We start from the raw sequence: 25,989 nt of genomic DNA on the forward strand, positions 1-25,989 counted from the left end.
TAAAAAATTGGTCACAGACAACAAACGCTTCACCAAAAGATTTAGATGAAAAATAAGGAAATGAAAAGATGTTCCATATCATATGTCATTAAGGAATTGCAAATTTAAAAACTAATAAGATACCACTATACACATAGTAGAATGCTCAAAATCTAAAACACTGACATCACCCATTGCTCAGAAAGACGTGGAACAGGAACTCTCACTCATTGCTGGTGGAAACACAAAATGGCACAGCCACTTTGGAAGACAGCTTAGTGGTTTATCAAAAAAATAAAATATATTATTATACTCCTTAGTATTTACCCAAAAAAGTTGAAAACTTATGTCCACACAAAACCTACACATGGGTGTTTATAGCAGCTTTATTCATAAACTGCCAAAACTTGGAAACAATCAAGAGGTCCCCTTCAGTAGGTGAACGCATAAATAAACTGTGGTACATCCAAACAAAGTAATATTACTCGGCACTAAAAAGAAATTAACTATCATGCCATGAAAAAAGACATGGAGAAATGTAAAGGCACATTACTAAGTGAAAGAAACCAGTCTAAAATAGTGTGATCCAAAAAATAAAATAAGGGGCACTTGGCTGGCTCAGTCCATAGAGCATGCAACTATTAATCTTGGGGTTGTGAGTTCAAGCCCCAAGCTGGGAAACAAAATTACTTAAAAGTGAAATCTTAAAAAATAACAGGGATGCCTGGGTAGCTCAGCAGTTGATCATCTGCCTTTGGCTCAGGGCGTGACCCCAGGATTTGGGTTTGAGTCTCACCTCAGGCTCCTCCTGGGGAGCCTGCTTCTCCCTCTGCCTATGTCTCTGCCTCTCTGTGTCTCTCATGAATAAATAAATAAAAATCTTAATAAAATAAAATAAAATAAAATAAAATAGTGTGATTCCAACTATATGACATACTGATAAAGGCAAAAAAAGACAATATAAAAATCAGCAGGTGCTAGGGTGCCTGGGTGGCTCAGTCAGTTTGGCATCCAACTCTTGGTTTCAGCTCATGAGCTTGGGGTTGTGGGATGAAGCCCCATACTGGGCTCTACACTCAGCACAGAGTCTGCTTGAAATTCTCTGTCTTCCCACCACTTGTGCTCACTCCTCTCTCACTCACTCTCTCTCACTCTCAAATAAATAATTAAAATCTTTTTTTAAAAAAATCAGAAGTTGCCAAGGGGCAGGAAGAGAATTATGATTAAGCAGAGCATGGATTTATAGGGCAGTGAAAATACCCTGTATGATACTGTAATAATGGCTTTGTGATATTAATATATTTTTCCAACCTACAAAATGTACAACACCAAGAGGAAATCCTAATGTACACTACAGACTTGGAATGATTGGAGTCTCAATGTATGTTCATTGGTGGCAACAAAAGTAACATTCTGGTGAGTGACACTGATAATATAAGAGACAATGAATGTATAATGGCAGCAGGTGTATGGAAAATCTCTGTATCACCCTTTAATTTTGTTGTGAGAGAAGGACCTAAGATGGCACAGTAGTAGGAGGACCTAAGCTTGCCTCCTCCCCTGATCACAGTTAGATAAATATTAAATCATTCTCAACATCCAAGAAATCGATCTGAGGACTAAAGGAACACACTGCACAACTAGAGGGACAGAAGAGGCCACATCATGGAAGGCGGAGGTGTGGAGATATGGTTTGGGAAAAAACAGATCACAGATGCTGTGTAAGGGAATGAGCCAAGGTCCAGAAAGGGGAGGAAAATAGGGGAAGAGAGAAAGTGAGGGAAGGAAGGAGAGAGGACGGGAGGGAGGGAGGGAGGGAGGGAGGGAGGGAGGGAGGGAGGGAGGGAGGAAGAGGGAGAATACACACAGAAAATTGCACAAGGAAAACATTTTCCCAAAGCCAGTAACTGGGAAAACATGAGGGGCTGATTTTTCTGAGTTTTTACAACCAGCAGGGCTCCAAAAATAGAGATTTAGAGATCTGTGGCAGTGCTGGTGTGGAGCCCAGTGGGTGCTGCAATGCTTCTATGGAGAAAGAGGCAGATAGCCCAGGAGCAGATGGCGAAATCTGAAGATCCCCTGGGATGCACGGGAGAGATGGTTCCCCCTTCTTGGAGTATATCTAGGAGATGAGCAAGTACCATTTTCCTTCACCGTCCCCTCAGCATAACCTCCCCAGGCCTCTCAGCATAAACTAACCAGTGAGCAGCACAGCCAACAATGGCAGCTTAAACAGCTTACACCAGGCCCCACCCCCTGCAGTTAGCTAGTACAGCTTTTCTTGGGCAAGTATGCCTGAGGGCCAGTGCATCAGGCCCCTCCCCCAGGAGACCAGTACAAATCCCATGACTACTGACTATAGCATCAGGTCTCTTTTAATAAACAGACCAGAGCACACCTAGTTAAAAAACTTACCACTGTATGGCCAAGGTCCAAATATTCCATACTTCAGGCAAGGAAAAACTCTGTAGAGGACTAGCCACAGGAAAGAGCAGGCAAGATACAGCAGCAGAGTGCACACAGCATACACCAGAGACACTTCCTGAAGCACCAGGCCCCAGACAGTATATGACCTCTTCTTCATAAAGCCATTACCCTTGGGGGCAAGAAGCATAACCAGATTTCCTAACACACTAAAGAAGACACAGACCTAGGGACACCTGGGTAGCTCAGCAATTGAGCATCTGCTTTTGGCTTAGGGTGTGATCCCAGAGTTCCAGGATCAATCCCACACCAGGCTCCCTGCATAGAGCCTGCTTCTCCCTCTGCCTATGTCTCTCCCTCTCTCTGTGTGTCTCTCATGAATAAATAAATAAAATACTAAAAAAAAAAAAAAGACGACGACGACAACAACAAAATGCCAAGACAGATGAATTCATCTCAAAAGAAAAGAACAAGAGAAGGTCACAGTCTGGGATCTAACTGAAACAGATATAAGTAATATTCGTGATCCAGAATTTAAAGCAACAATCATAAGTCCAATAGCTGGACTTGAAAAAAGCATAAAAGACACCAGGGAGGTTTTTACCACAGAGATAAAAGACCTAAAAATTAGTCATGCCAGAATGAAAAATGCAATAAACAAGACTTGAAACCCACTGAATGTAATGACCACAAGAGTGGAAGAAGCAGAGGAACAAATACATGATAAAAAGATTAAATTACGGAAAATAATGAAGCTGAAAAGAAGGGGGGAAGAAAAATATTGGATCAATGTTGACAGGGAACTCAGCAACTTCATAAACTTAATAACATTAATAATATGAAAGAGTCCCAGCAGGAGAGAGAGGGGAAAGGGGCAAAACATTTACTTGAGGAAATTATAGGTGACAACTTCCCTAATCTGGGGAAGGAAACTGACATCCAAATCCAGAAGGCACAGAGAACTCCCATCAAAAACAACAAAAGCAGGCTAACACCAATACATATTGTAAACTACCAAATGTAGAGATTTAAAAAAAAAAAAAAAAAAAAACCTAAAAGCAGTAAGACAAAAGCAGCTCCTAACTTACAAAGGAAGACACACAGGGTTAGCAGCAAGTCTATCCACAGAAACTTGACAGTCAAGAAGAGAGTGGCATGATACATTCAATGTGCTAAATGGTTAAAATATTCAGCCAAGAATACTCTATCGAGCAAGACTGTCATTCAGAATAGAAGGAGAAATAAAACGTTTCCCAGACAAAAACTAAGAAGTTTGTGACCACAAAACCAGCCCTGCAAGAAATATTAAGGGAGATACTTTGAGTGGAAAGAAAAACCAAAATCAACAAAGACTAGAGAGGAAGAAAGAAAATCTCCATAAATGGCAAAACAAATAATAAAATTAAGCATTAAATTCATATCTACCAATAATTACTCTGAATGTAAATATACTAAATGTTGCAATCAAACAACATAGGCAGATGGATTAAAAAAAAAATACCCATCTATATGCTGCCTATAGGAGACTCATTTTGACCTTAAAAACACCTCTAGATTGACAATGAGGGGATGAAGAAATATTTACCATGCAAATGGATGTCAAGAAAAGCCAAGTAGCAATACTTTTATCAGACAAACCAGATTTTAAACCAAACACTGTAACAAGAGATCAAGAAGGCCACTACATCATAATAAAGGGGTCTATCCAACAAGAAGATCTAACAGTTGTAAATATTTATGCCCCCCAACGTGAGAGCATCCAAATATATAAAACAATTAATATAAACATAAAGGAACTTACTGATAAAAATACAATAATAGTAGGGGACTTTAACACCCCCACTTAAAATGGACAGATCTTCTAAGCAGAAAATCAACGAGGAAACACACTGAACCAGATGGATTTAACAGACATATTCAGAACATTTCATCCTAAAGCAGCAGAATATACATTCTCTTTGAGTGCACATGGGACATTCTATGGAAAAGATCACATGCCAGGTCACAAATCAGGCATCAACAAGCACAAAAAGAGATCATACTTTGGATATTTTCTGACAATGCTATGAAACTTGAAGTCAACCACAAGAAAAAATTTGAAAGACCAAAAATCACATGGAGACCAAAGAACATCCTACTAAAGAATGAATGAATCAACCAAGATATTAAAGAAGAAATTTAAAAATACATTGAAAAAATGAAAATACGATGGTCCAAAACATTTGTGATGTAGCAAAAATGGTCATAAAAAGAAGTATATAGCAATACAGGCCTACTTCAAGCAGCAAGAAAAATCTCAAACACACAACCTAATCCTTACACCTAAAGAAGCTAAAAAAAGAACAAATGAAGTCTAAAGCTAGCAGAAAAGGGGAAATAATAAAGATCAAAGCAGAAATAATGATATACAAACAAACAAAAGACCGTTGAACAGATCAATGACACGAGGAGCTAGTTCTTTAAATGAGTGGGAAATATCAGAAAGGGAGACAGAACATGAGAGACTCCTAACTCTGGGAAATGAACTAAGGGGGGTGGAGGGGGAGATGAGTGGGGGGTGGGGGTGACTGGGTGACAGACACTGAGGGGTGCACTTGATGGGATGAACACTGGCTGTTATTCTATATGTCGGCAAATTGAACACCAATAAAAAATAAATTTATATTAAAAAATAATAATAATAAAATAAAATTCAAAAAAAAAGGATCCCAATAAACAAAACCACAAACATGAAAGGAAAGATCACAACCAACAGCACAGAAATACAAATGATTATAAGAGAATATTATGAAAAATTATACACAAACTGGGCAATCTGGAAGAAATGGATAAATTCCCAGAACCATATAAACTACCAAAACTGAAAAGAAACAGGAAACTTGAACAAATCAATAACCAGCAAAAAAAATTGAATCTGTAATCAGAAATCTCCCAACAAACAAAAGTTCAGGGCCAGATTCCCAAGGGAATTCTACCAAACATTTAAAGAAAAGTTAATACCTATTTTTCTCAAAGTGTTCCAAAAAATAGAAATGGAAGGAAAACTTCCAAACTCATTCTATGAGGCCAGTATTACCTCAATTCCAAAACCAGATAAAGACCCCACTGAAAAGGAGAATTACAGGCAAATGTCCCTGATGAACACGGATGCAAAAATTCTCAACAAGATACTAGCTAATTGGATCCAGTGGTACATTAAAAAATATTCACCACGACCACGTGGGATTTATTCCTGGGCTACAGGGGTGGTTCAACATCTGCAAATCAATCAATATAATATGCCACATTAATAAAAGAACCATATAATCCTCTCAATAGATGCAGAAAAAGCATTTGAGGGGGCAGGGCAGGATGGCAGAAGAGTAGTGTCCCAAGTCACCTGGCCCCACCAACTTACCTAAATAACTTTCAAATCATCCTGAAAACCTGCTAATTCAGCCTGAGATTTAAAGAGAGAACGGCTGGAATGCTACAGTGAGAAGAGTTCACGCTTCTACCCAGGGACAGGCGGAGGCTGGGAGGACACAGGACAGCGAGGATGCTCCTGCTGCCGGGCGGCCCTGAGCTGTGCAGATCAGCACCCCCCACCTCCCGAGCATCCAGGCCAGTGTGGACTGGGAGACTACGGTAGTTACTGCGGGAGCTGACTCTAGGGCTGAGAGCTGGCTGCCGCCAGTCTTGTTGTTCCTCCCTGTGTCACCTTGTGCCTGGGACTGAGCGGGGCCACCAGGGAACAGGGGCCTTATAGGATAAATAGCTCCCACTGAACTGTACACGAGGCAGGGGGCACGGCAGCTCCCCCCAGGTGCACACACCTGAGAATCAGCACAGCAGGCCCCTCCCCCAGAAGACCAGCTGGAAGGACAGGGGAAGAGCAAGTTCCTGACCAAAGAGCACTGAAAAGCTCCGGGGAAAGTTGAGGGACTTACAGTATATAGAATCAGAGGATACCCCTCCTTGTTTTTTTTTGTTTGCTTTTGTTTTGTTTTGTTTTTGTTTTCGTTTCCGTTTTTTGTTGTTTCCTTTTGTCTTCCCCTTTTTTTCTTTTTTTTTCCTTCCTTTTTCCAGTACAACTTGTTTTTAGCCACTCTGAACTGAGCAAAATGACTAGAAAGAACTCACCACAAAAGAATCAGAAACAGTCCTCTCTCCCACAGAGTTACAGAATTTGGATTACAATTCGATGTCAGAAAGCCAATTCAGAAGCACAATTATAAAGCTACTGGTGGCTCTGGAAAAAGCATAAAGGATTCAAGGGACTTCATGACTGCAGAATTTAGATCTAATCAGGCCGAAATAAAAAATCAATTAAATGAGATGCAATCCAAACTGGAGGTCTTAACGACAAGTGTTAATAGAAGAAAGAGTGAGTGACATAGAAGACAAGTTGATGACAAGGAAGGAAGCTGAGGAAAAAGAGAAAAACAATTAAAAGATCCTGAGGAAAGTTTAAGGGAAATAAATGACAGCCTCAGAAGGAATAATCTAATTTAATTGGGGTTCCAGGGGGCGCCAAAAGGGACAGAGGACCAGAAAGTGTATTTGAACAAATCATAGCTGAGAACTTCCCTAACTTGGGGAGGGAAACAGGCATTCAAATCCAGGAGATAGAGAGGTTCCCCCCCGCCCAAATCAATAAAAACTGTTCAACCCTGACATTAATAGTGAAACTTGCAAATTTCAAAGATAAAGAGAAGATCCTTAAAGCAGCAAGAGACAAGAGATCCCTAACTTATATGGGGAGAAATATCAGATTAACAGCAGACCTCTCCACAGAGACCTGGCAGGCCAGAAGGGCTGGCAGGATATATTCAGGGTCCTAAATGAAAAGAACATGCAGCCAAGAATACTTTATCCAGCAAGGCTCTCAATCAGAATAGAAGGAAAGATCAAGCTTCCAAGATAGGCAGAAACTGAAAGAATATGTGACCACCAAACCAGCTCTGCAAGAAATATTAAGGAGGACTCTGTAAAAGAAAGAGGAAGTCCAAAGAAACAATCCACAAAAACAGGGACTGAATTATGATGACATTAAGTTCATATCTTTCAATAGTAACTCTGAACGTGAATGAGCTTAATGATCCCATCAAAAGGCACAGGGTTTCAGACTGGATAAAAAAGCAAGACCCATCTATTTGCTGTCTACAAAGAGACTCATTTTAGACAGAAGGCCACCTACAGCCTGAAAATAAAAGGTTGGAGAACCATTTATCATTCAAATGGTCCTCAAAAGAAAGCAGGGGTAGCCATCCTCATATCAGATAAATTAAAATTTATCCCAAAGACTGTAGTAAGAGATGAAGAGGGACACTATATCATACTTAAAGGGTCTATGCAACAAGAGAACCTAACAATCATGAATATTTATGCCCTGAATGTGGGAGCTGCCAAGTATATCAATCAATTATTAACCAAAGTTAAGACATACTTAGATAATAGTATACTTATACTTGGAGACTTGAACACGGTGCTTTCTACAATTGATAGATCTTCTAAGCACAACATCTCCAAAGAAACAAGAGCTTTAAATGATACACTGGACTAGATGGATTTCACAGATATCTACAGAACTTTACATCCAAACTCAACTGAATAACTGAATACACATTCTTCTCAAGTGCACATGGAACTTTCTCCAAAATAGACCACACACTGGGTCACAAATCAGGTCTTAACTGATACCAAAGATTGGGATTGTCCCCTGCATATTTTCAGACCATAATGCTTTGAAACTTGAACTAAATCATAAGAAGAAATTTGGAAGAAATTAAACACGTGGAGGTTAAAGACCATTCTGCTAAAAGATGAAAGGGTCAACCAGGAAATTAGAGAAGAATTAAAAAGATTCATGGAAACTAATGAGAATGAAGATACAACTGTTCAAAATCTTTGGGGTACAACCAAAGCAGTCCTGAGAGGGAAATACATTGCAATACAAGCATCCCTCAAAAAACTAGAAAAAACTCAAATACAAAAGCTAACCTGGCACCTAAAGGAGCAGGAGAAGAAAAAGCAAATAAAACCTACACCCAGCAGAAGAAGAGAGCTAATAAAGATTTGAGCAGAACTCAATGAAATAGACCAGAAGAACTATGGAACAGATAAACAAAACCAGGAGTTGGTTCTTTGAAAGAATTAATAAGATAGATAAACCATTAGCCCATCTTATTAAAAACAAAAGAGAAAAGACCCAAATTAATAAAATCACGAATGAAAAAGGAGAGATCACCATCAATACCAAGGAAATACAAATGATTTTAAAAACATATTATGAGCAGCCATATGACAATAAATTAGGAAATCTAGAAGAAAAGGACGCATTTCTGGAAAACCATAAACTACCAAAACTGGAACAGGAAGAAATAGAAAACCTGAACAGGACGATAACCAGGGAGGAAATTGAAGCACTTATCAAAAACCTCCCAAGACACAAAAGTTCAGGGCCAGATGGCTTCCCAGGGGAATTCTATAAAACGTTTAAAGAAGAAACTATACCTATTCTACTAAAGCTGTTCCGAAAGATAGAAAGGGATGGAATACTTCCAAACTCGTTCTATGAGGCCAGCATCACCTTAATTCCAAAACCAAAGACCCCACCAGAAAGGAGAATTATAGACCAATATCCCTGATGAACACAGATGCAGAAATTCTCAACAAGATACTAGCCAATAGGATCCAACAGTACATTAAGAAGATTATTCTTCTTAAACAAGTGAGATTTATCCCTGGGATGCAAGGCTGGTTCAACACTCATAAAGTAATCAACGGGATAGATCATATCACCAAGTGTTATGCTAATATGTTGGCAAATAGAAAGCCAATAAAAAAAAAAATACCAAAAAATAAAGTTAAAAATAGAACAACCGTAGGATCCAGCCATTGAACTATTATGCATTTATCCAAACAATACAAAAATACTGACTTAAAAGGTTATATGCACCCCAATGCTTAGCAGAATTATCCATAATAGCCCAATTACAGAAACGCCCCAGATGTCCATCAACTGATGAAGAAGATGCAGTGTGTGTCTGTGTGTGTATATATATACAGATATAGATATAAATGAGTATTAGCCATGAAAAGAATAAAATCTTGCCACTTGCAACTACATGGATAGAGGCAGAGAGTATCACACTAAGCAAAGTAATTCAGAGAAAGACAAATACCACATAATTTCACTCATATGTGGCATTTAAGAAACAAAACAAATGAACATGGAACAAGAGGCAAACCAGAAAATAGCCTCTTAACTATAGAGAACAAACTGAGGGTTGCCAGAGGGGAGGGGGTAAGGGGGATTGGTTAAATAGGTGATGGGTAGGGATGCCTGGGTGGCTCAGCGGTTGACCATCTGCCTTCGACTCAGGGTGTGATCCCGGAGTTGGGAGATCAAGTCCCACATTGGGCTCCCTGCAAGGAGAGTGCTTCTTCCTCTGCCTATGTCTCTGCCTCTCTCTCTCTCTCTCTCTGTGTCTCTCATGAATGAATGAATAAATAATCTTAAAAAAAAATAGGTGATGGGTATTAAGGAGAGCACTTGTAATGAGCACTGGGTGTTGTATGTAAGTGATGGATCACTAAATTCTATACCTGAAACTAATATTACACCGTAGGTTCACTAATGGGGATTTAAACAAAAACCTGGGGACACCTGGGTGGCTCAGTGGTTGAGTGCATGCCTTTGGCCCAGGGCATGATCTTGGAGTTCCAGGATCGAGTCCCACATCAGGCTTCCTGCGTGGAGCCTGCTTCTGTCTGTCTGTGTCTCTGCTTCTCTCTATGTCTCTCATGAATAAATAAATAAAATCTTCTAAATAAATAAATAAGCAAACAATAATAAACAAAAACCTGAAACCAAAAAAAAAACAAAAACAAAAACAAACAAAACAAAACGAAACAAAAAAAAAAAAAAAAAAACGTTGTGAACCTAAAACTGCTCTAAAGAAATTATAATAAAAACAGTGACAATAATACAGTAAGATTAACTAGGGCTTATCACATCAGTAAATATTTTCATTTAATTCATGAGATAAACAAATCTAACAGAAAAAGATAATGATATTTTACCCATAGTACATAAAAAGTCACTTGACAACACTGAATACTTAATTGTTTAAAAGCAAAGCAACTCAGTAAAATAGAATCAGACACTTGTTTAACTTGATAAAATAGATTCCAGACTCAAAGACAATATATTATACTTTGAAGAATCACTAGAAGCATTCCTACTCAAATCATAAACAAAACAAGGATCCCTATAACTATCACTACAGTTTAAAATTGTATTCATGCATAACTGAATCAGATGAGAAAAAAATTAATGTATGAAAAATCTAAAGAGGAAAACTATGTCTATTTATACTTAATATGATTAAATACCTAGAAAATCCAAGAGAATCAACTAAAGAATTATTACAAACAGTAACAAAATATACAGTGAGAATTGTATAAAATTAGTATTTGAAAATTAACAGCTTTCAAATTTAAAAATTCATCTTGTATAAAAGGTATCTGCTAAAGTCCTACAGGTAACATCACCCTTAATAGTTAAAAACAAACTTTTCCTGCTCCAAAGAAAAGGAACAAATATGGTTTGTTCACTCTCCCTACTTCCATTCAACATTAAATAAGAGGCTCTAGCCAGTGCAAAAAAGGCAAGAGAAAAAAAGATATACAGACTGGAAATGGAAAGTAAAAGTCCCCTTTTTTTTCCAGACAACATGTTTGTCTACATAAAAAGATCTGATGAAATCTACAAAAAGCAATCAAAAAACTAAAGAAAACTATTTCTATTTATACTTAATATGATTAAATAACTAGAAAATCTAAGAGAATTAACTGAAGAATTATTACAAACAGTAACAAAATATTTTAAAATATTTAACAAGACTGTAAGAAAAAATCAATATACAAAAATCAATGTATTACTATATATTATCAAAAATTAAAAATTGAAATTTTTTAAATGCTATATATATCAAACAGTATGAAACCAATCTGAAAAAAACTAGGATGAGTAAAACCTGATCCTTAAAACTACAAAAATAGCTGAGAGAAATTAAATACCTAAATAAAAGGAAAATACCAGGTTGATGAATTGGAAAATTCAACATTGTTAGGGTATCAATTCTTCTCCCTAAATTGATCTCTACAATCAATGCAATTCCAATCCAAATCCCAGCTTCCATTTTGTATATACTGACAAGCTTATTCTAAAACTCATAAGAAAATGTAGAGGCCTAGAATAGCCAAAACAACTTCAAAAAAGAAGTATAAAATTGCAAGATTAATCCTATCTCATTTCAAGATTTAATTTGAAAAGTAATCAAGACAGTGTGGTACTAGTGTAAAGGCAGACAAATAAAAACAAGAGAAAAGAACAAAATGTAGAAAAAGACCCAAACATACATGACAACCTATTTTTCATAAAAGTACAAATACAATTCAATGAAAAAGGATAGTCTCTTCAATAATTAGTGCAGACACAATGGAATATTCCTATGCAAAACAAAGAAACAAAAATCTACCAAATGAGGAAAAACAACTCAAATGTCTAAGCTAAGGAATAGTTAAATTATGGTTCACTAATAAGATGGAAATCTGTGCAACTGTTAAAAAAAAATAAGGAAGGAAGGAAGGAAGGAAGGAAGGAAGGAAGGAAGGAAGGGAGGGAGGGAGGGAGGGAGGGAGGGAGGGAGGGAGGAAAGAAAAAAAAAGAATGAAAAGGGGATAACCTCAAGGTACCAATAGGGCAAAGGGACTCAAAATACATTAAGTAGAAAAAGCAAAGTACAGAACAGTATGTTAAGAGTCATCTCTTGGATGAGGTTGGTAAGAATATTAACAAATGTATTTGCTTATATATGCAGAGGAAAATTCTGACAGATATAGTAAATGCTAATGGCAATGGTGATTCTTCTTAGGTGATAAATGAATAGGAAACCTTCAGAGAAACTTTGCTGCATGATTTTTACAATTTTGTAAACCATATTAATCATTCAAATAATTATTTTTTAATTGGTCCTTAAGCTGTAAATACAAATAAATAAGTTGTAATTTGAGAAGCTGCTACTTATTTCTACTACCTTGGATATTATATTATAACTATGTATATTAAAGTTAAAAACTGAACAACTCATGATCTTTTCACTGGGCTTGACAGATCAAATGACAAATTGAGTAGGTTTTTACAGAGCTACATAAAGTCCTAAAATCAAAGTTATCACCATGATTTTATCAATATACAGAAAAAATATTCTATTTTCTGCAAAAACATGCATTCTTTGTAGTTGTAAATTTTGTTTAAAACCACATAAAAACTTTCCTCATAAGATGATACACACTTCTCTGACAAATGCTTTATCATTCATAATATCACTAGTTCACCCATTGCCATTAGCAATGATAAAAATAATAATTTCTACAGCAATAATCTGTTTACTGTACCTACTATCCTATACCCGGTGTTACTACTCATCCTTTAGACCATGCTACAAAATGAGCTTTCCCTCTGTATTCCTGGGAACAAAAAGTAACAGTAAGAACTGGAAAATGGTGGGGAGGGAGGGATAGTTAAAATTCCAACCAAAATTCCTTTAAAAAAGAGAATATCCTTTTTAAAGGGGCTACATAAAGAAAAAAAAAAAACAGAACAGGTTTTTCTAGTGGAAAACCACATGAAAAACTGTTCAACCCAACAATTTCATATCCCTAAAGAACAGTTCTAATAGTCATCCACTGCAAATATTTCTAAGTAGCACTGATTCAGACTCAAGAAACCATACAATCTAAGACACATTTTCTTAAATGCTGAACTTGAATTATAACAGCATAAGCTGTCAAGTTAATTTTTTTTTCAAAACCAATGCAAACTAAAACCATGTGGCTTTTGCCCAACTTTTACACTGATTTATAACTTCAAAAGTATTTCTGTAAGAGACTACTGCTCCAGTTAGCAAATTTTCACCAATGACATGGCCCAGGTTAAGTGTTAGCCAACCTTATCCTTACCCTATAGATTGGGCAGGGCACAGAAACAGAGACCCTGATAACATTCCTGCTGCCATAACAGACACAAAAGGCAAGCAGTGAACCGTGAGAAGATCATGGCAGGAGTGGTCAATCAATAGTTCCACACCAAATATCAATAAAAATAGAATGATAACTTTTATCCCTTGACAGGAAAAAAGACAGGCCCTGGGCAGTGCTGGAATTACTGCTATTATTCTATCTAAGTGCCAATACCAAATTAAGTGGACTTGAGCAGAAGTAGGTAAAAATACAACAAAAACTTGCATCATCTAGCATGTGGAATTATACTAGAAAGGAGTTTAAAACACCTAATTGCATATGTTGCTATACTTCCTATATATTATTCTATCATAGCCACCCTTCTCCAAAACATAGTAATTTCATGGTGTATCTTTACTGTCAAATACCATGTAGCAGTTAAAAAATAACATGGCAAACCTCTAAGCAATGACCTGGAAATATTCCCAAACCACATTGTTAGGTGAAAAAACAACAATCCAAGAAGATTCAGTATGATGCATTTTAAGTGCCAAAACAACAGAAAGAAGTAAAAGAAAACTCTCAATATATGTGTGTGTACACAAATGAATTTTTTGAATAAGAGTATGTACCAACCACAGGTGACCTGCAGAAAGCATAACAGGTGATTTTCACACTATATCATTCTTTATTGTTTACAGCTTTTTAAAAAAGATAACATAAACCAACAGCCATGAATTAAAAACTATTATGAGAAACAAAAAAGTAACCGAGTTTAAATTTCCATCACTGAGAATTTTACTTTGGAGAAGACTTGGGAAGTGCACATTTGTCCAGAATAGTGTTATATTCAATTAAAATAATTTCTGAAAAAAATCAAGACAACTGGGCAGTAAAATGTCATTCATATTCCTCTTATAAGCTGAATTATGACACGCTGTAAGTACTAATTAGAAAATTTTACCTTTCTTGACGTATAGATGTCAAAAAATGGCTTATTTCTGACACTAAACGGTTCCTGTGTTTTGTCAATGAGCCCAGTCTTCATTTTTTCATGTCGAGGGCTTATTATTTCTCTTTCTATACACTGCAGACGAATATTAAAATCACAATCTCCAACTGGCTGTGCCTGAATTAAATGAGACAATTATTTAAATTTCAACACTGAAAACTATTTTATCAGCATAATTATTAAGGCTGTCACAGTGTACATATCAGTCTACATAAACAGCATCCTTCAGACTTGTCTAATGCACAGCCTGCATAACCACACATGCCAGTCCTGATTTCACTAATTAAACACACCTAAACACATACACAATTATTTATTTTAAAACCATAAATGCATAAAATACAATGGAAGAGTGGTATAAATCTTCTCTAAAATAAATTAATCTGATGTTTCACATCTGAATTAAAGTATTAATATACTCAGTAATCATGTTTATTATTTGAATTAGTAAAATTATATAAATTAGTAAAACCTATATAAAACAAAAATCTACATAATTCAGGAAAGTATAAGCAAATAACACATCAAAATAACATAGTCACCTAAATGTTTCTTGTTGCTTAAAGCACTAATGCTTTACAGGCCTCAATAAACACAAGATAATTATTAGACTAATACAACCTCAACTCTAAAAACTAATATAGAACAGTTTCCATAATATACTCAATTATATAGTTATAAAGAAGCTCTTCATATACAGTGTATAGTATGGTACACATATATGTGGTATAGATGATTTGAACCATAAAGTTAAAAGTGCATATACTTTTTCTGTAAATTGAAGGTAGGGGCTTTCCCTACCCTAACAGTATATATAATACAGCATCCAATACTTCATCTGGCTAACAGTAACCATCCAGATTAGTAGCATCACCTCATATCAAGTACCTTTCTTCTTTACTTTGCAATTGGACACCCTTCCATGAATTTTTATCACCTTTTCATCTTCTTCCTCTTCTCTAATCTATATTACTCAACCTAACATTTACACAACCTAATGCTTACAAAAGGGTGGTAGTATTTGGTTAAGCTGTGGACGTTAAATATGCCTTGAGGATGACTTTTTCTCAACTTTGGAAGGATGACAATTCTGATACTTAATAAGAATAAGGAGCAAGAGAGAGTAAGCCCTAGATATGAGGTAGTATAATATGTTCCCTTTACATGAAGGCATACAACTGTTCGTAAAAGGTATGTATTGAGGAAACATCAGTAAATCATCACAAAGTCCATTCTTTTCCATGACATCTGCATCATCAATAAGGTTGAAAAATCTAAAATGTTAGGCTTATTTATTAGACTTATTAGATGAATTCAGACTTCTATAAAATGAATGTGGAACAAGCAAGTTGTCCATTTTTTTAAGAAAATAAAGTCTAACAATCGTCTAAAAATATTTAAGTGGTCTAAATTTTCTTCTAAATACTTTTTACTTTAATATATATATCATATATATTTGATTTATGTATATATATTTATGTGTATGTATATTTATATATATATACACATAAATCAAAGCAACAAGAAAAAACTGAAAGCAAGTTCACCTTCAAATCTATGCTGCCTTCAAGAAAGGAAGTACTTGATAGGTAGGTGATAAATCACTGAAAACAGACAACAGAAAGATCCTATCATTACCCTAACTAAAACCCTTCAATACTGCCCTACTTACATCCAGAACTAAGCTAAAATGCCTATTCAAGTCCCCTGGCCCCCTATTCTACAGACTATTCTCATTTCTTGCTGTGTCCCACATCCCACCACACATAAGTACACTAACAACCTCTAACGCTCCTGACCTCCATGATTCTATCCTTCAAAATTAATCCATGTAACTTTTTTCTCTTACCTGCAAGTCCATGCTTCCTTGACTCAACTGAACCCTGGTTAAACCGAAATACTCTCACCTCTCTAGTTCCTTTCTTATATCTCTATATTTCTAACATATCTTTATTGTTCTTATACTATTATAATTATTTCTTTACATTTATTTCTCATCCATAGACCAGTGGTACACAAATTTCTTTTGATTTAGTACTCAATCTAAATACATACCCTAACAAATGTTTACAATACATGCATGTTAATTTTTAATGAGTTGCAACATGTACAACTGTATATTTTATACAACAAAAATTGAATAGATAAAAATAAACGAAAGTTCTACTTTCTTCCCAAATCGCATTGTTGAAATGGTATTCTTTGGAGGCCAGTGTATCAAATTATAAATTCCCTGAAGGCAAGAAATTACATCTTATTCATCTGTGTATATCCACTACCAGGAACAGCACTTGACATATAAAAGATGATCAATGAAATCCTCCTGGACAAAATAAACTAAGGGAACTAAAAAGATTTTAACTATTTTTTCAAAACATCATTTTTTTTCTAATAGTAACCTTGATCTGGTGATTCAAACTAAGCTAGTTAACCATCAAGGCTCCATAATAAAGAATTAAATATATGACATGCTTTTGATTATAAATATATCCTAATATCATAAATGTGGGGGGGGGGAAATGTGACTTTACAACTAATGGCACCGAAGTATTTATTGAGTAAATATAGACCTTGTAAAAGCATAACTTAACCATTCTTATAGCAAAATTGATGAATTTCCTAAACAGGACACAAAAGCACAAACTTTGAGAAGGTCTAGTAAATTTGATTTCATGAAAACGAAAAACTCCTATGCATTATAGATACTAATTTGCAGAAAATATTGTTTGTCACATACATAACCAAAAAAGGATTAGAATCCAGAAAAGATAATTAGTTCCTACACATTAAGGAGACTGACAACCAAATAGAAAAACCAGAAAATTATTCCAACTTAAAATTAAATGACAAAAGAAAAATCCAAACAAGTAAAAATGAACTTATGAAGTAGGCTTAACTTCATTAGTAATAAGGGAAAAGCAAATTAAAACAAGATGAGATACCATTTCATACACATCCAATTAGCAAAACCTTTAAACTCTGATAATACCAACTGTAGTAAGTTGTTACATCTACTTCTGAGAGGAATTCAGCAATGTAGCAAATACACCTGAAGTTGACAATTCAGTCAGAATCTCTATGATGGAAGTAGGGATAAAGGATTGTACTTTTTATAAACACCTCAGGTGCTTACATCCCAAGAATGAGAACTGCCCTAGACAAATTCTGATGTATGCACACAAGAATATATAAAACTGTTTAATAGTAATATAATAGCAAAATACAGAAACCTAATTGTTCATCAAAAGGAAAAAAAGAAAAAAAAGAAAAAAAAAAACAAAAGGAAAAAAAGACAAAATCTATATATTTATACAAAGCAATACTCAATAGTAATTAAAGTGAGGGATCCCTGGGTGGCACAGTGGTTTGGCGCCTGCCTTTGGCCCAGGGCGCGATCCTGGAGACCCGGGATCGAATCCCACATCAGGCTCCCGGCGCATGGAGCCTGCTTCTCCCTCTGCCTGTGTCTCTGCCTCTCTCTCTTTCTCTCTGTATGACTATCATAAATAAATAAAATTAAAAAAAAAAAAAATTAAAAAAAAAAAAGTAATTAAAGTGAATGTACTAAACCTATATGCATTAATACAAATAAATCTCAACAAAATAATGTAGAGTAAATGCTTGGTACCACAGTATAGTGTAGTATTTATATAGCACTAGAACCCTTCCACAACAATACCACATATATTTTATGGAGACACACATAGATAGTAAAGTTATTAAAAATACTCATGGAAACAATAAACATCAAATACAAGGTAGAAGCTGCTTCTAGGTAAGACGGTTAAGAATAAGATAAGTGAGGTATGCATGAGAAACTTCTGGATCTGTAATAATTTATCTTATTAAAAAGAGAGTGGAGTAAAAATGACAAAATGTTAAGCTTCAACAAATCTGGTGATTATTATATGTACATTACTCATATCATTCTCTATACTTTTGCATACACTGAAATTTTTCATATTTTTTTAAAGAATTAGAAGGATGTTGTCAAAGACAAAGTTCCCAGGCTAAGAAGTGAGCCTGCATGGAACACACACTAAAACAGAGCTCGATGTCAAAAGGCAGAGGAGACAAAATTCTTCCATTCACAACAAAACAATGCTACCCCCACCCTTTAGGTCTTGTTATGGGTCAATGAACATTATTCCAAGATCTATGATAAGAGTAAGCCAATTCTGGAAAGCACTACTTTTGAGGCAAACAGATGAAATTTAAATTTGGTGGTTTCTGACCTGAGTCTCTTACCTAGAAAACTGTTTGAAATCTATAAACTCGACAGAAAATGAAATATGTACATTGAAAATTTCCAGGAAAAAAAAATGCCTTTAAAGTAATCTGGATTAATGCAATCCTGAATCTCAATACTATAATTTAAAATATATACCCCAAAAAAGAACTTTTAAAAAATTGTTATAAATCTTCAGAATTCTAAAACTTAAACAGCACTTTTAATTCCAGAATTCTTAATTGCTTTCAGTCTGGTTTGAATACTAAATGGCTATGCAATTTGAATAAGATATGTCTAGAGGAATGATTATACCTTTTCATAGATGTACACTATTGAAAGAGTTTCTCACATTTACAGAAGTCATCTTGTACTGCCTAAATAATTTAGACACTGATACTATAATTAAACATGAACAGGCAGATTCTTGGCTTGTCTAAAACTATAGGAAATGGGTAGAAAATATAATTTCTATTTTTTGATATCTATTTATAACAGAATTTTATATTTTGTTTTTAAGTTTCCTGCCTGTACTCATGAATAACATATTTTTGCCCCCAAGTTATACATTCAATACCCATAATCAGCTTCTCTTTTTTTTTTTCAAGTGACAGTAATAAAATTGTGGACTCCTTTTTTTTAATTGTATACAAGATAACTAAAACCAACAGTTTCCATCTTATAAAATGCTGTGTTATTTTATCAGCTAAACTATTTTTCTTTACTCAGTTGAAGTAGTTAACAAAATCTAAAGACAGAGAAATGTGCAAAATTATTATTAAGATATCAAATAAGTAATTCAAGTCACAATTTTTCTCTCCTACTATCTCTAAGGCAGATAACAATTTTTATTTGTAAAAACAGTTCTGTTATCTCAGGGACAATTTTTACTTTATAAATTATATTAATGGTACTTACATTGAATTTAATTATGTCATATATCAAATATCTAGGAACGGCCTGTCCATTAACTCTGTCAATAATCATTTCCTTAAAAGAGAAAAGAAGATTAAGTTTCTTCATACTTTAATGGCAATTTCTTTAATTTGATTAAAATATAACATATACACAGAAAGCACGTAAACCATATGTATACAAACCATATGTATACAAACATTAAAATGAACACATTTATATCCAGATCAAATCAATAGACTGTCAGCATCCCATAAATTCCTGTCATGAATTTATTCTGTACTGAAATAAAATGATATAACAATATCTCATTATGTATTTTTCTATTTGAATTACTATGTACATTTTGTTTTATGTTTGATTTACTAAACAACTATTAGAAGAAAGAAACTACAAATTTTAAATTCCAAATATGAGGAATATTTTTATTTAAATTTTGTTAAATCACTTTTGCTTTAAAATTTGTTATAAGCCAACTACTTTAATCATAAAATTTGTAGGTATAAATGGTGCCCTTATTATAAATATATTCCCCATGTGACCCATGTGGTCTTCCTCGGCCCCATGTCCCTCTACTATGATCAAAGGGAACAGGACAAGAGAATATATTACATATTAGAGCCATTAAATTAAAAAAAAATCTTAAATTCTGCACATGGACAGAAAAGAGATAAAGGACATTAAAAGATGATTATAAGCGGTGCCTGGGTGGCTCAACTGGTTGAGTGCCTGACTCTTGGTTTCTGGTTTCAGCTCAGGTCGTGATCTCATGGGTCACTGGATCAAGCCCCATGTACAGCTGTACACTCAGCAAGCAGGGAGCCTGTTTGGAAATTTTCTCCCTCTGCCCTCTCCCTGCTTGCGTGCTCTCTCTCTCTCTTTCTCTCTCTCCAAATAAATAAATATTTTTTCAAAAAAATGATTAGGCACATAATGTAGTATTTTATAAAATTTTAATTCTTTATAATACATTTTAACCTAAAATTATTTTTCTTTCCTCATATTCTTCCTAAGAAACTAAGCAGGATTTTTGTTATATAATTTCATGACAGAAATCCACAACCATCTAAAATTACAAAGAACACATTGACAAATATACTTTGTTAAGAAGCTATTACTAATTAATTTCTTTCCCAAATATGTATTTGTTAACCTGTAGATACTTATTCATGGTTATCATCTTAAACCCAACACATGGCATAAATTAAATCACTTTGTTATCTTAACCTGTTTACTAAATATTTTTACTTAAATACTTGTATCTGAGAACTTAATGAACCATCAAGGTGGCACCAAAAACAGGTTTAAATTCATTATTATTTTCAAAAATGTGTGGATGGAAATTAAGTGAACTTCCAGGTTCAGATAACAGCACAAAATTTCCCTTCCAAATTCCTGATGAAATGAGCAAAAATATTCCTTTGAACATTAAAAATGTTCAACAGGAACAGTTCAATAGGAAATAGCATAAAGGAAATTTTATTATCAGCAAACAAAACAAGTAAAAGGAAATAAATATACAAGTAACCATTAAAAACTGAAAACTACCTGGAACGGAAGATGGCAGAAGAGTAGGGTCCCCAAATCACCTGTCCCCACCAAATTACCTAGATAACCTTCAAATCATCCTGAAAATCTACGAATTTGGCCTGAGATTTAAAAAGAGAACAGCTGGAATGCTACAGCTCTATCAAAGTAGGAAGACGGGGGTGGGGGGGGGGGGGGGGGAATTAAAGAAACAAAAGGCATCCAAGGGCGAGAGTGCCCCCAGGACAGGAAAAGCTCCGTCCCAGAGAAGCAGGAGCTGAACCAATCTTCCCAGGCGGAAAGGCGCTTGCAGGGAGTTAGAGCAGGACCCCAGGAGGGCGGGGATGCCCTCAAGCTCCCTGGGACACTAACAGACACCTGCGCCCCAGGGAGAGCGCGCTGAGCTCCCTAAAGGACTACAGCGCGTGCACGCATTGACCCAGGAGCAGCTCGGAGGGGCTCCGCAGAGAGGGGGCTGCCGGCCAGGAGCGCGAATCGAACAGCACAGGCCCGGGAGCACAGGGAGCTGGGGACACAGCCCAAGATCTGGGACAGGCAGAGGCCAGGAGGGGCCAGGACAGCAAGGACGCTCCTGCCCCACCCCCCGAAGCATCCAGGCCCCTGCAGACGGAGAGCTCTGTAGTTACTGCAGGAACTGAATCCAGGGCTCTAGAGCTGGCCGCAGCCACTGTGGTTGTTCCTCCTGGGGCCTCACAGGGTAAACAACCCCCACGGAGCCCTGCACCAGGCAGGGGGCTGAGCAGCTCCCACAAGTGCTAATACCTGAAAATCAGCACAACAGGCCCCTCCCCCAGAAGACCAGCTAGACGGACAAGTTCCAGGGGAAGTCAAGGGACTGAAAGTATACAGAATCAGAAGATACTCCCCGTGGTTTTTTGTTATTGTTGTTGTTTTTGTTTTTGTGTTTTTTGGGGTTTGTTTGGTTTTTTCTTTGCTTTTTTGATTTGTTTGCTTCCCCAACCCTTTTTTTCCTTTCTTTTTCTTTCTCTTTTTCTTCTCTTTTTTTTTTCTTCCTTTTTTCTTTTTTCTTTTTCTCTTTTCTTTCCATCTTTCTCTCCTCTCTTTTTCTCCTTTTCCCAATACAACTTGTTTTTGGCCACTCTTCACTGAGCAAAATGACTAGAAGGAAAACCTCACCTCAAAAGAAAGAACCAGAAACAGTCCTCTCTCCCACAGAGTTACAAAATCTGGATTACAATTCAATGTCAGAAAGCCAATTCAGAAGCACTATTATAAAGATACTGGTGGCTCTAGAAAAAAGCATAAAGGACTCAAGAGACTTAATGACTGCAGAATTTAGATCTAATCAGGCAGAATTTAAAAATCAATTGAATGAGATGCAATCCAAACTAGAAGTCCTAATAACAAGGGTTAATGAGGTGGAAGAACGAGTGAGTGACATAGAAGACAACTTGATGGCAAAGAGGGAAACTGAGGAAAAAAGAGAAAAACAATTAAAAGATCCTGAGGATAGATTAAGGGAAATAAATGACAGCCTGAAGAAGAAAAACCTACGTTTAATTGGGGTTCCCGAGGGCACCGAAAGGGCCACAGGGCCAGAATATGTATTTGAACAAATCATAGCTGAAAACTTTCCTAATCTGGGAAGGGAAACAGGCATTCAGATCCAGGAAATAGAGAGATCCCCCCCTAAAATCAATAAAAACCGTTCAACACCTCGACATTTAATAGTGAAGCTTGCAAATTCCAAAGATAAAGAGGAGATCCTTAAAGCAGCAAGAGAAAAGAAATCCCTGACTTTTATGGGGAGGAGTATTAGGGTAACAACAGACCTCTCCACAAGACCTGGCAGGCCAGAAAGGGCTGGCAGATATATTCAGGGTCCTAAATGAGAAAAACATGCAACCAAGAATACTTTATCCAGCAAGGCTCTCATTCAGAATGGAAGGAGAGATAAAGAGCTTCCAAGACAGGCAGAAACTGAAAGAATATGTGACCTCCAAACCAGCTCTGCAAGAAATTTTAAGGGGGACTCTTAAAATTCCTCTTTAAAAAAAAGCCCAGTGGAACAATCCACAAAAACAAGGACTGAATAGATATCATGATGACACTAAACTCATATCTTTCAATAGTAACTCTGAACGTGAACGGGCTTAATGACCCCATCAAAAGGTGCAGGGTTTCAGACTGGATAAAAAAGCAGGACCCATCTATTTGCTGTCTACAAGAGACTCATTTTAGACAGAAGGACACCTACAGCCTGAAAATAAAAGGTTGGAGAACCATTTACCATTCAAATGGTCCCCAAAAGAAAGCAGGGGTAGCCATCCTTATATCAGATAAACTAAAATTTACCCCGAAGACTGTAGTGAGAGATGAAGAGGAACACTATATCATACTTAAAGGATCTATCCAACAAGAGGACTTAACAATCCTCAATATATATGCCCCGAATGTGGGAGCTGCCAAATATATAAATCAATTAATAACCAAAGTTAAGATACACTTAGATAATAATACACTTATACTTGGTGACTTCAATCTAGCACTTTCTACACTCGATAGGTCTTCTAAACACACATCTCCAAAGAAATGAGAGCTTTAAATGATACACTGGACCAGATGGATTTCACAGATATCTACAGAACTTTACATCCAAACTCAATTGAATACACATTCTTCTCAACTGCACATGGAACTTTCTCCAGAATAGACCACATACTGGGTCACAAATCGGGTCTGAACCAAATACCAAAAGATTGGGATCGTCCCCTGCATATTCTCAGACCATAATACCTTGAAATTAGAACTAAATCACAACGAGAAGTTTGGAAGGACTTGAAACACATGGAGGTTAAGGATCATCCTGCTAAAAGATGAAAGGGTCAACCAGGAAATTAAGGAAGAATTAAAAAGATTCATGGAAACTAATGAGAATGAAGATACAACCGTTCAAAATCTTTGGGATGCAGCAAAAGCAGTCCTGAGGGGGAAATACATCACAATACAAGCATCCACTCAAAAACTGGAAAGAACTCAAATACAAAAGCTAACCTTACACATAAAGGAGCTAGAGAAAAAACAGCAAATGGATCCTACACCCAGCAGAAGAGAGTTAATAAAGATTCGAAAAGAACTCAACGAAATCGAGACGAGAAGAACTGTGGAACAGATCAACAAAACCAGGAGTTGGTTCTTTGAAAGAATTAATAAGATAGATAAACCATTAGCCAGCCTTATTAAAAAGAAGAGAGAGAAGACTCAAATTAATAAAATCATGAATGAGAAAGGAGAGATCACTACCAACACCAAGGAAATACAAACGATTTTAAAAACATATTATGAACAGCTATACGCCAATAAATTAGGCAATCTAGAAGAAATGGACGCATTCCTGGAAAGCCACAAACTACCAAAACTGGAGCAGGAAGAAATAGAAAACCTGAACAGGCCAAAAACCAGGGAGGAAATTGAGCAGTCATCAAAAACCTCCCAAGACACAAGAGTCCAGGGCCAGATGGCTTCCCAGGGGAATTCTATCAAACGTTTAAAGAAGAAACCATACCTATTCTACTAAAGTTGTTTGGAGAGATAGAAAGAGATGGAGTACTTCCAAATTCATTCTATGAGGCCAGCATCACCTTAATTCCAAAACCAGACAAAGACCCCACCAAAAAGGAGAATTATAGACCAATAACCCTGATGAACATGGATACAAAAATTCTCAACAAGATACGAGTCAACAGGATCCAACAGTACATTAAGAAAATTATTCACCATGACCAAGTAGGATTTATCCCCGGGACACAAGGCTGGTTCAACACTTGTAAAACAATCAATGTGATTCATTATATCAGCAAGAGAAAAACCAAGAACCGTATGATCCTCTCATTAGATGCAGAGAAAGCATTTGACAAAATACAGCATCCATTCCTGATCAACACTCTTCAGAGTGTAGGGATAGAGGGAACATTCCTCAACGTCTTAAAAGCCATCTACGAAAAGCCCACAGCAAATATTATTCTCAATGGGGAAGCACTGGGAGCCTTTCCCCTAAGATCAGGAACAAGACAGGGATGTCCACTCTCACCACTGCTATTCAACATAGTACCGGAAGTCCTAGCCTCAGCAATCAGACAACAAAAAGACATTAAAGGCCTTCAAATTGGCAAAGAAGAAGTCAAACTCTCCCTCTTCGCCGATGACATGATACTCTACATAGAAAACCCAAAAGCCTCCACCCCAAGATTGCTAGAACTTATACAGCAATTTGGTAGCGTGGCAAGACAGAAAATGCCCAGAAATCAGTGGCATTTCTATACGCTAACAATGAGACTGAAGAAAGAGAAATTAAGGAGTCAATCCCATTTACAATTGCACCCAAAAGCTTAAGATACCTAGGAATAAACCTAACCAAAGAGGTAAAGGATCTATACCCTAAAAACTATAGAACACTTCTGAAAGAAATTGAGGAGGACACAAAGAGATGGAAAAATATTCCATGCTCGTGGATTGGCAGAATTAATATTGTGAAAATGTCAATGTTACCCAGGGCAATTTACACGTTTATGCAATCCCTATCAAATACCATGGACGTTCTTCAGAGAGTTAGAACAAATTATTTTAAGATTTGTGTGGAATCAGAAAAGACCCCAAATAGACAGGGGAATTTTAAAAAAGAAAACCATATCTGGGGGCATCACAATGCCAGATTTCAGGCTGTACTACAAAGCTGTAGTCATCAAGACAGTGTGGTACTGGCACAAAAACAGACACATAGATCAATGGAACAGAAAATAGAGAACCCAGAAGTGACCCTGAACTTTATGGTCAACTAATATTCGATAAAGGAGGAAAGACTATCGATTGGAAGAAAGACAGTCTCTTCAATAAATGGTGCTGGGAAAATTGG

At 36.3% G+C, this 25,989-nt stretch overlaps 1 protein-coding gene across 1 annotated transcript in view; it reads right to left on the minus strand.

The window, feature by feature from the left end:
- Positions 1 to 25,989, minus strand: part of RNGTT (RNA guanylyltransferase and 5'-phosphatase) — a 351,723-nt gene that overhangs the window by 205,873 nt on the left and 119,861 nt on the right. Inside the window, exons 11-12 of the mRNA XM_025983843.2 lie at positions 19,572 to 19,643; positions 14,378 to 14,542 (exon numbers count right to left, since the gene is read on the minus strand). Coding sequence (XP_025839628.1) covers positions 14,378 to 14,542; positions 19,572 to 19,643 — 237 coding nt within the window. The remainder of the gene's footprint in view (positions 1 to 14,377; positions 14,543 to 19,571; positions 19,644 to 25,989) is intronic.

The sequence above is a fragment of the Vulpes vulpes genome, chromosome 1, assembly GCF_048418805.1.
Source record: "Vulpes vulpes isolate BD-2025 chromosome 1, VulVul3, whole genome shotgun sequence".
In the NCBI taxonomy this organism is placed as follows: domain Eukaryota; kingdom Metazoa; phylum Chordata; class Mammalia; order Carnivora; family Canidae; genus Vulpes; species Vulpes vulpes.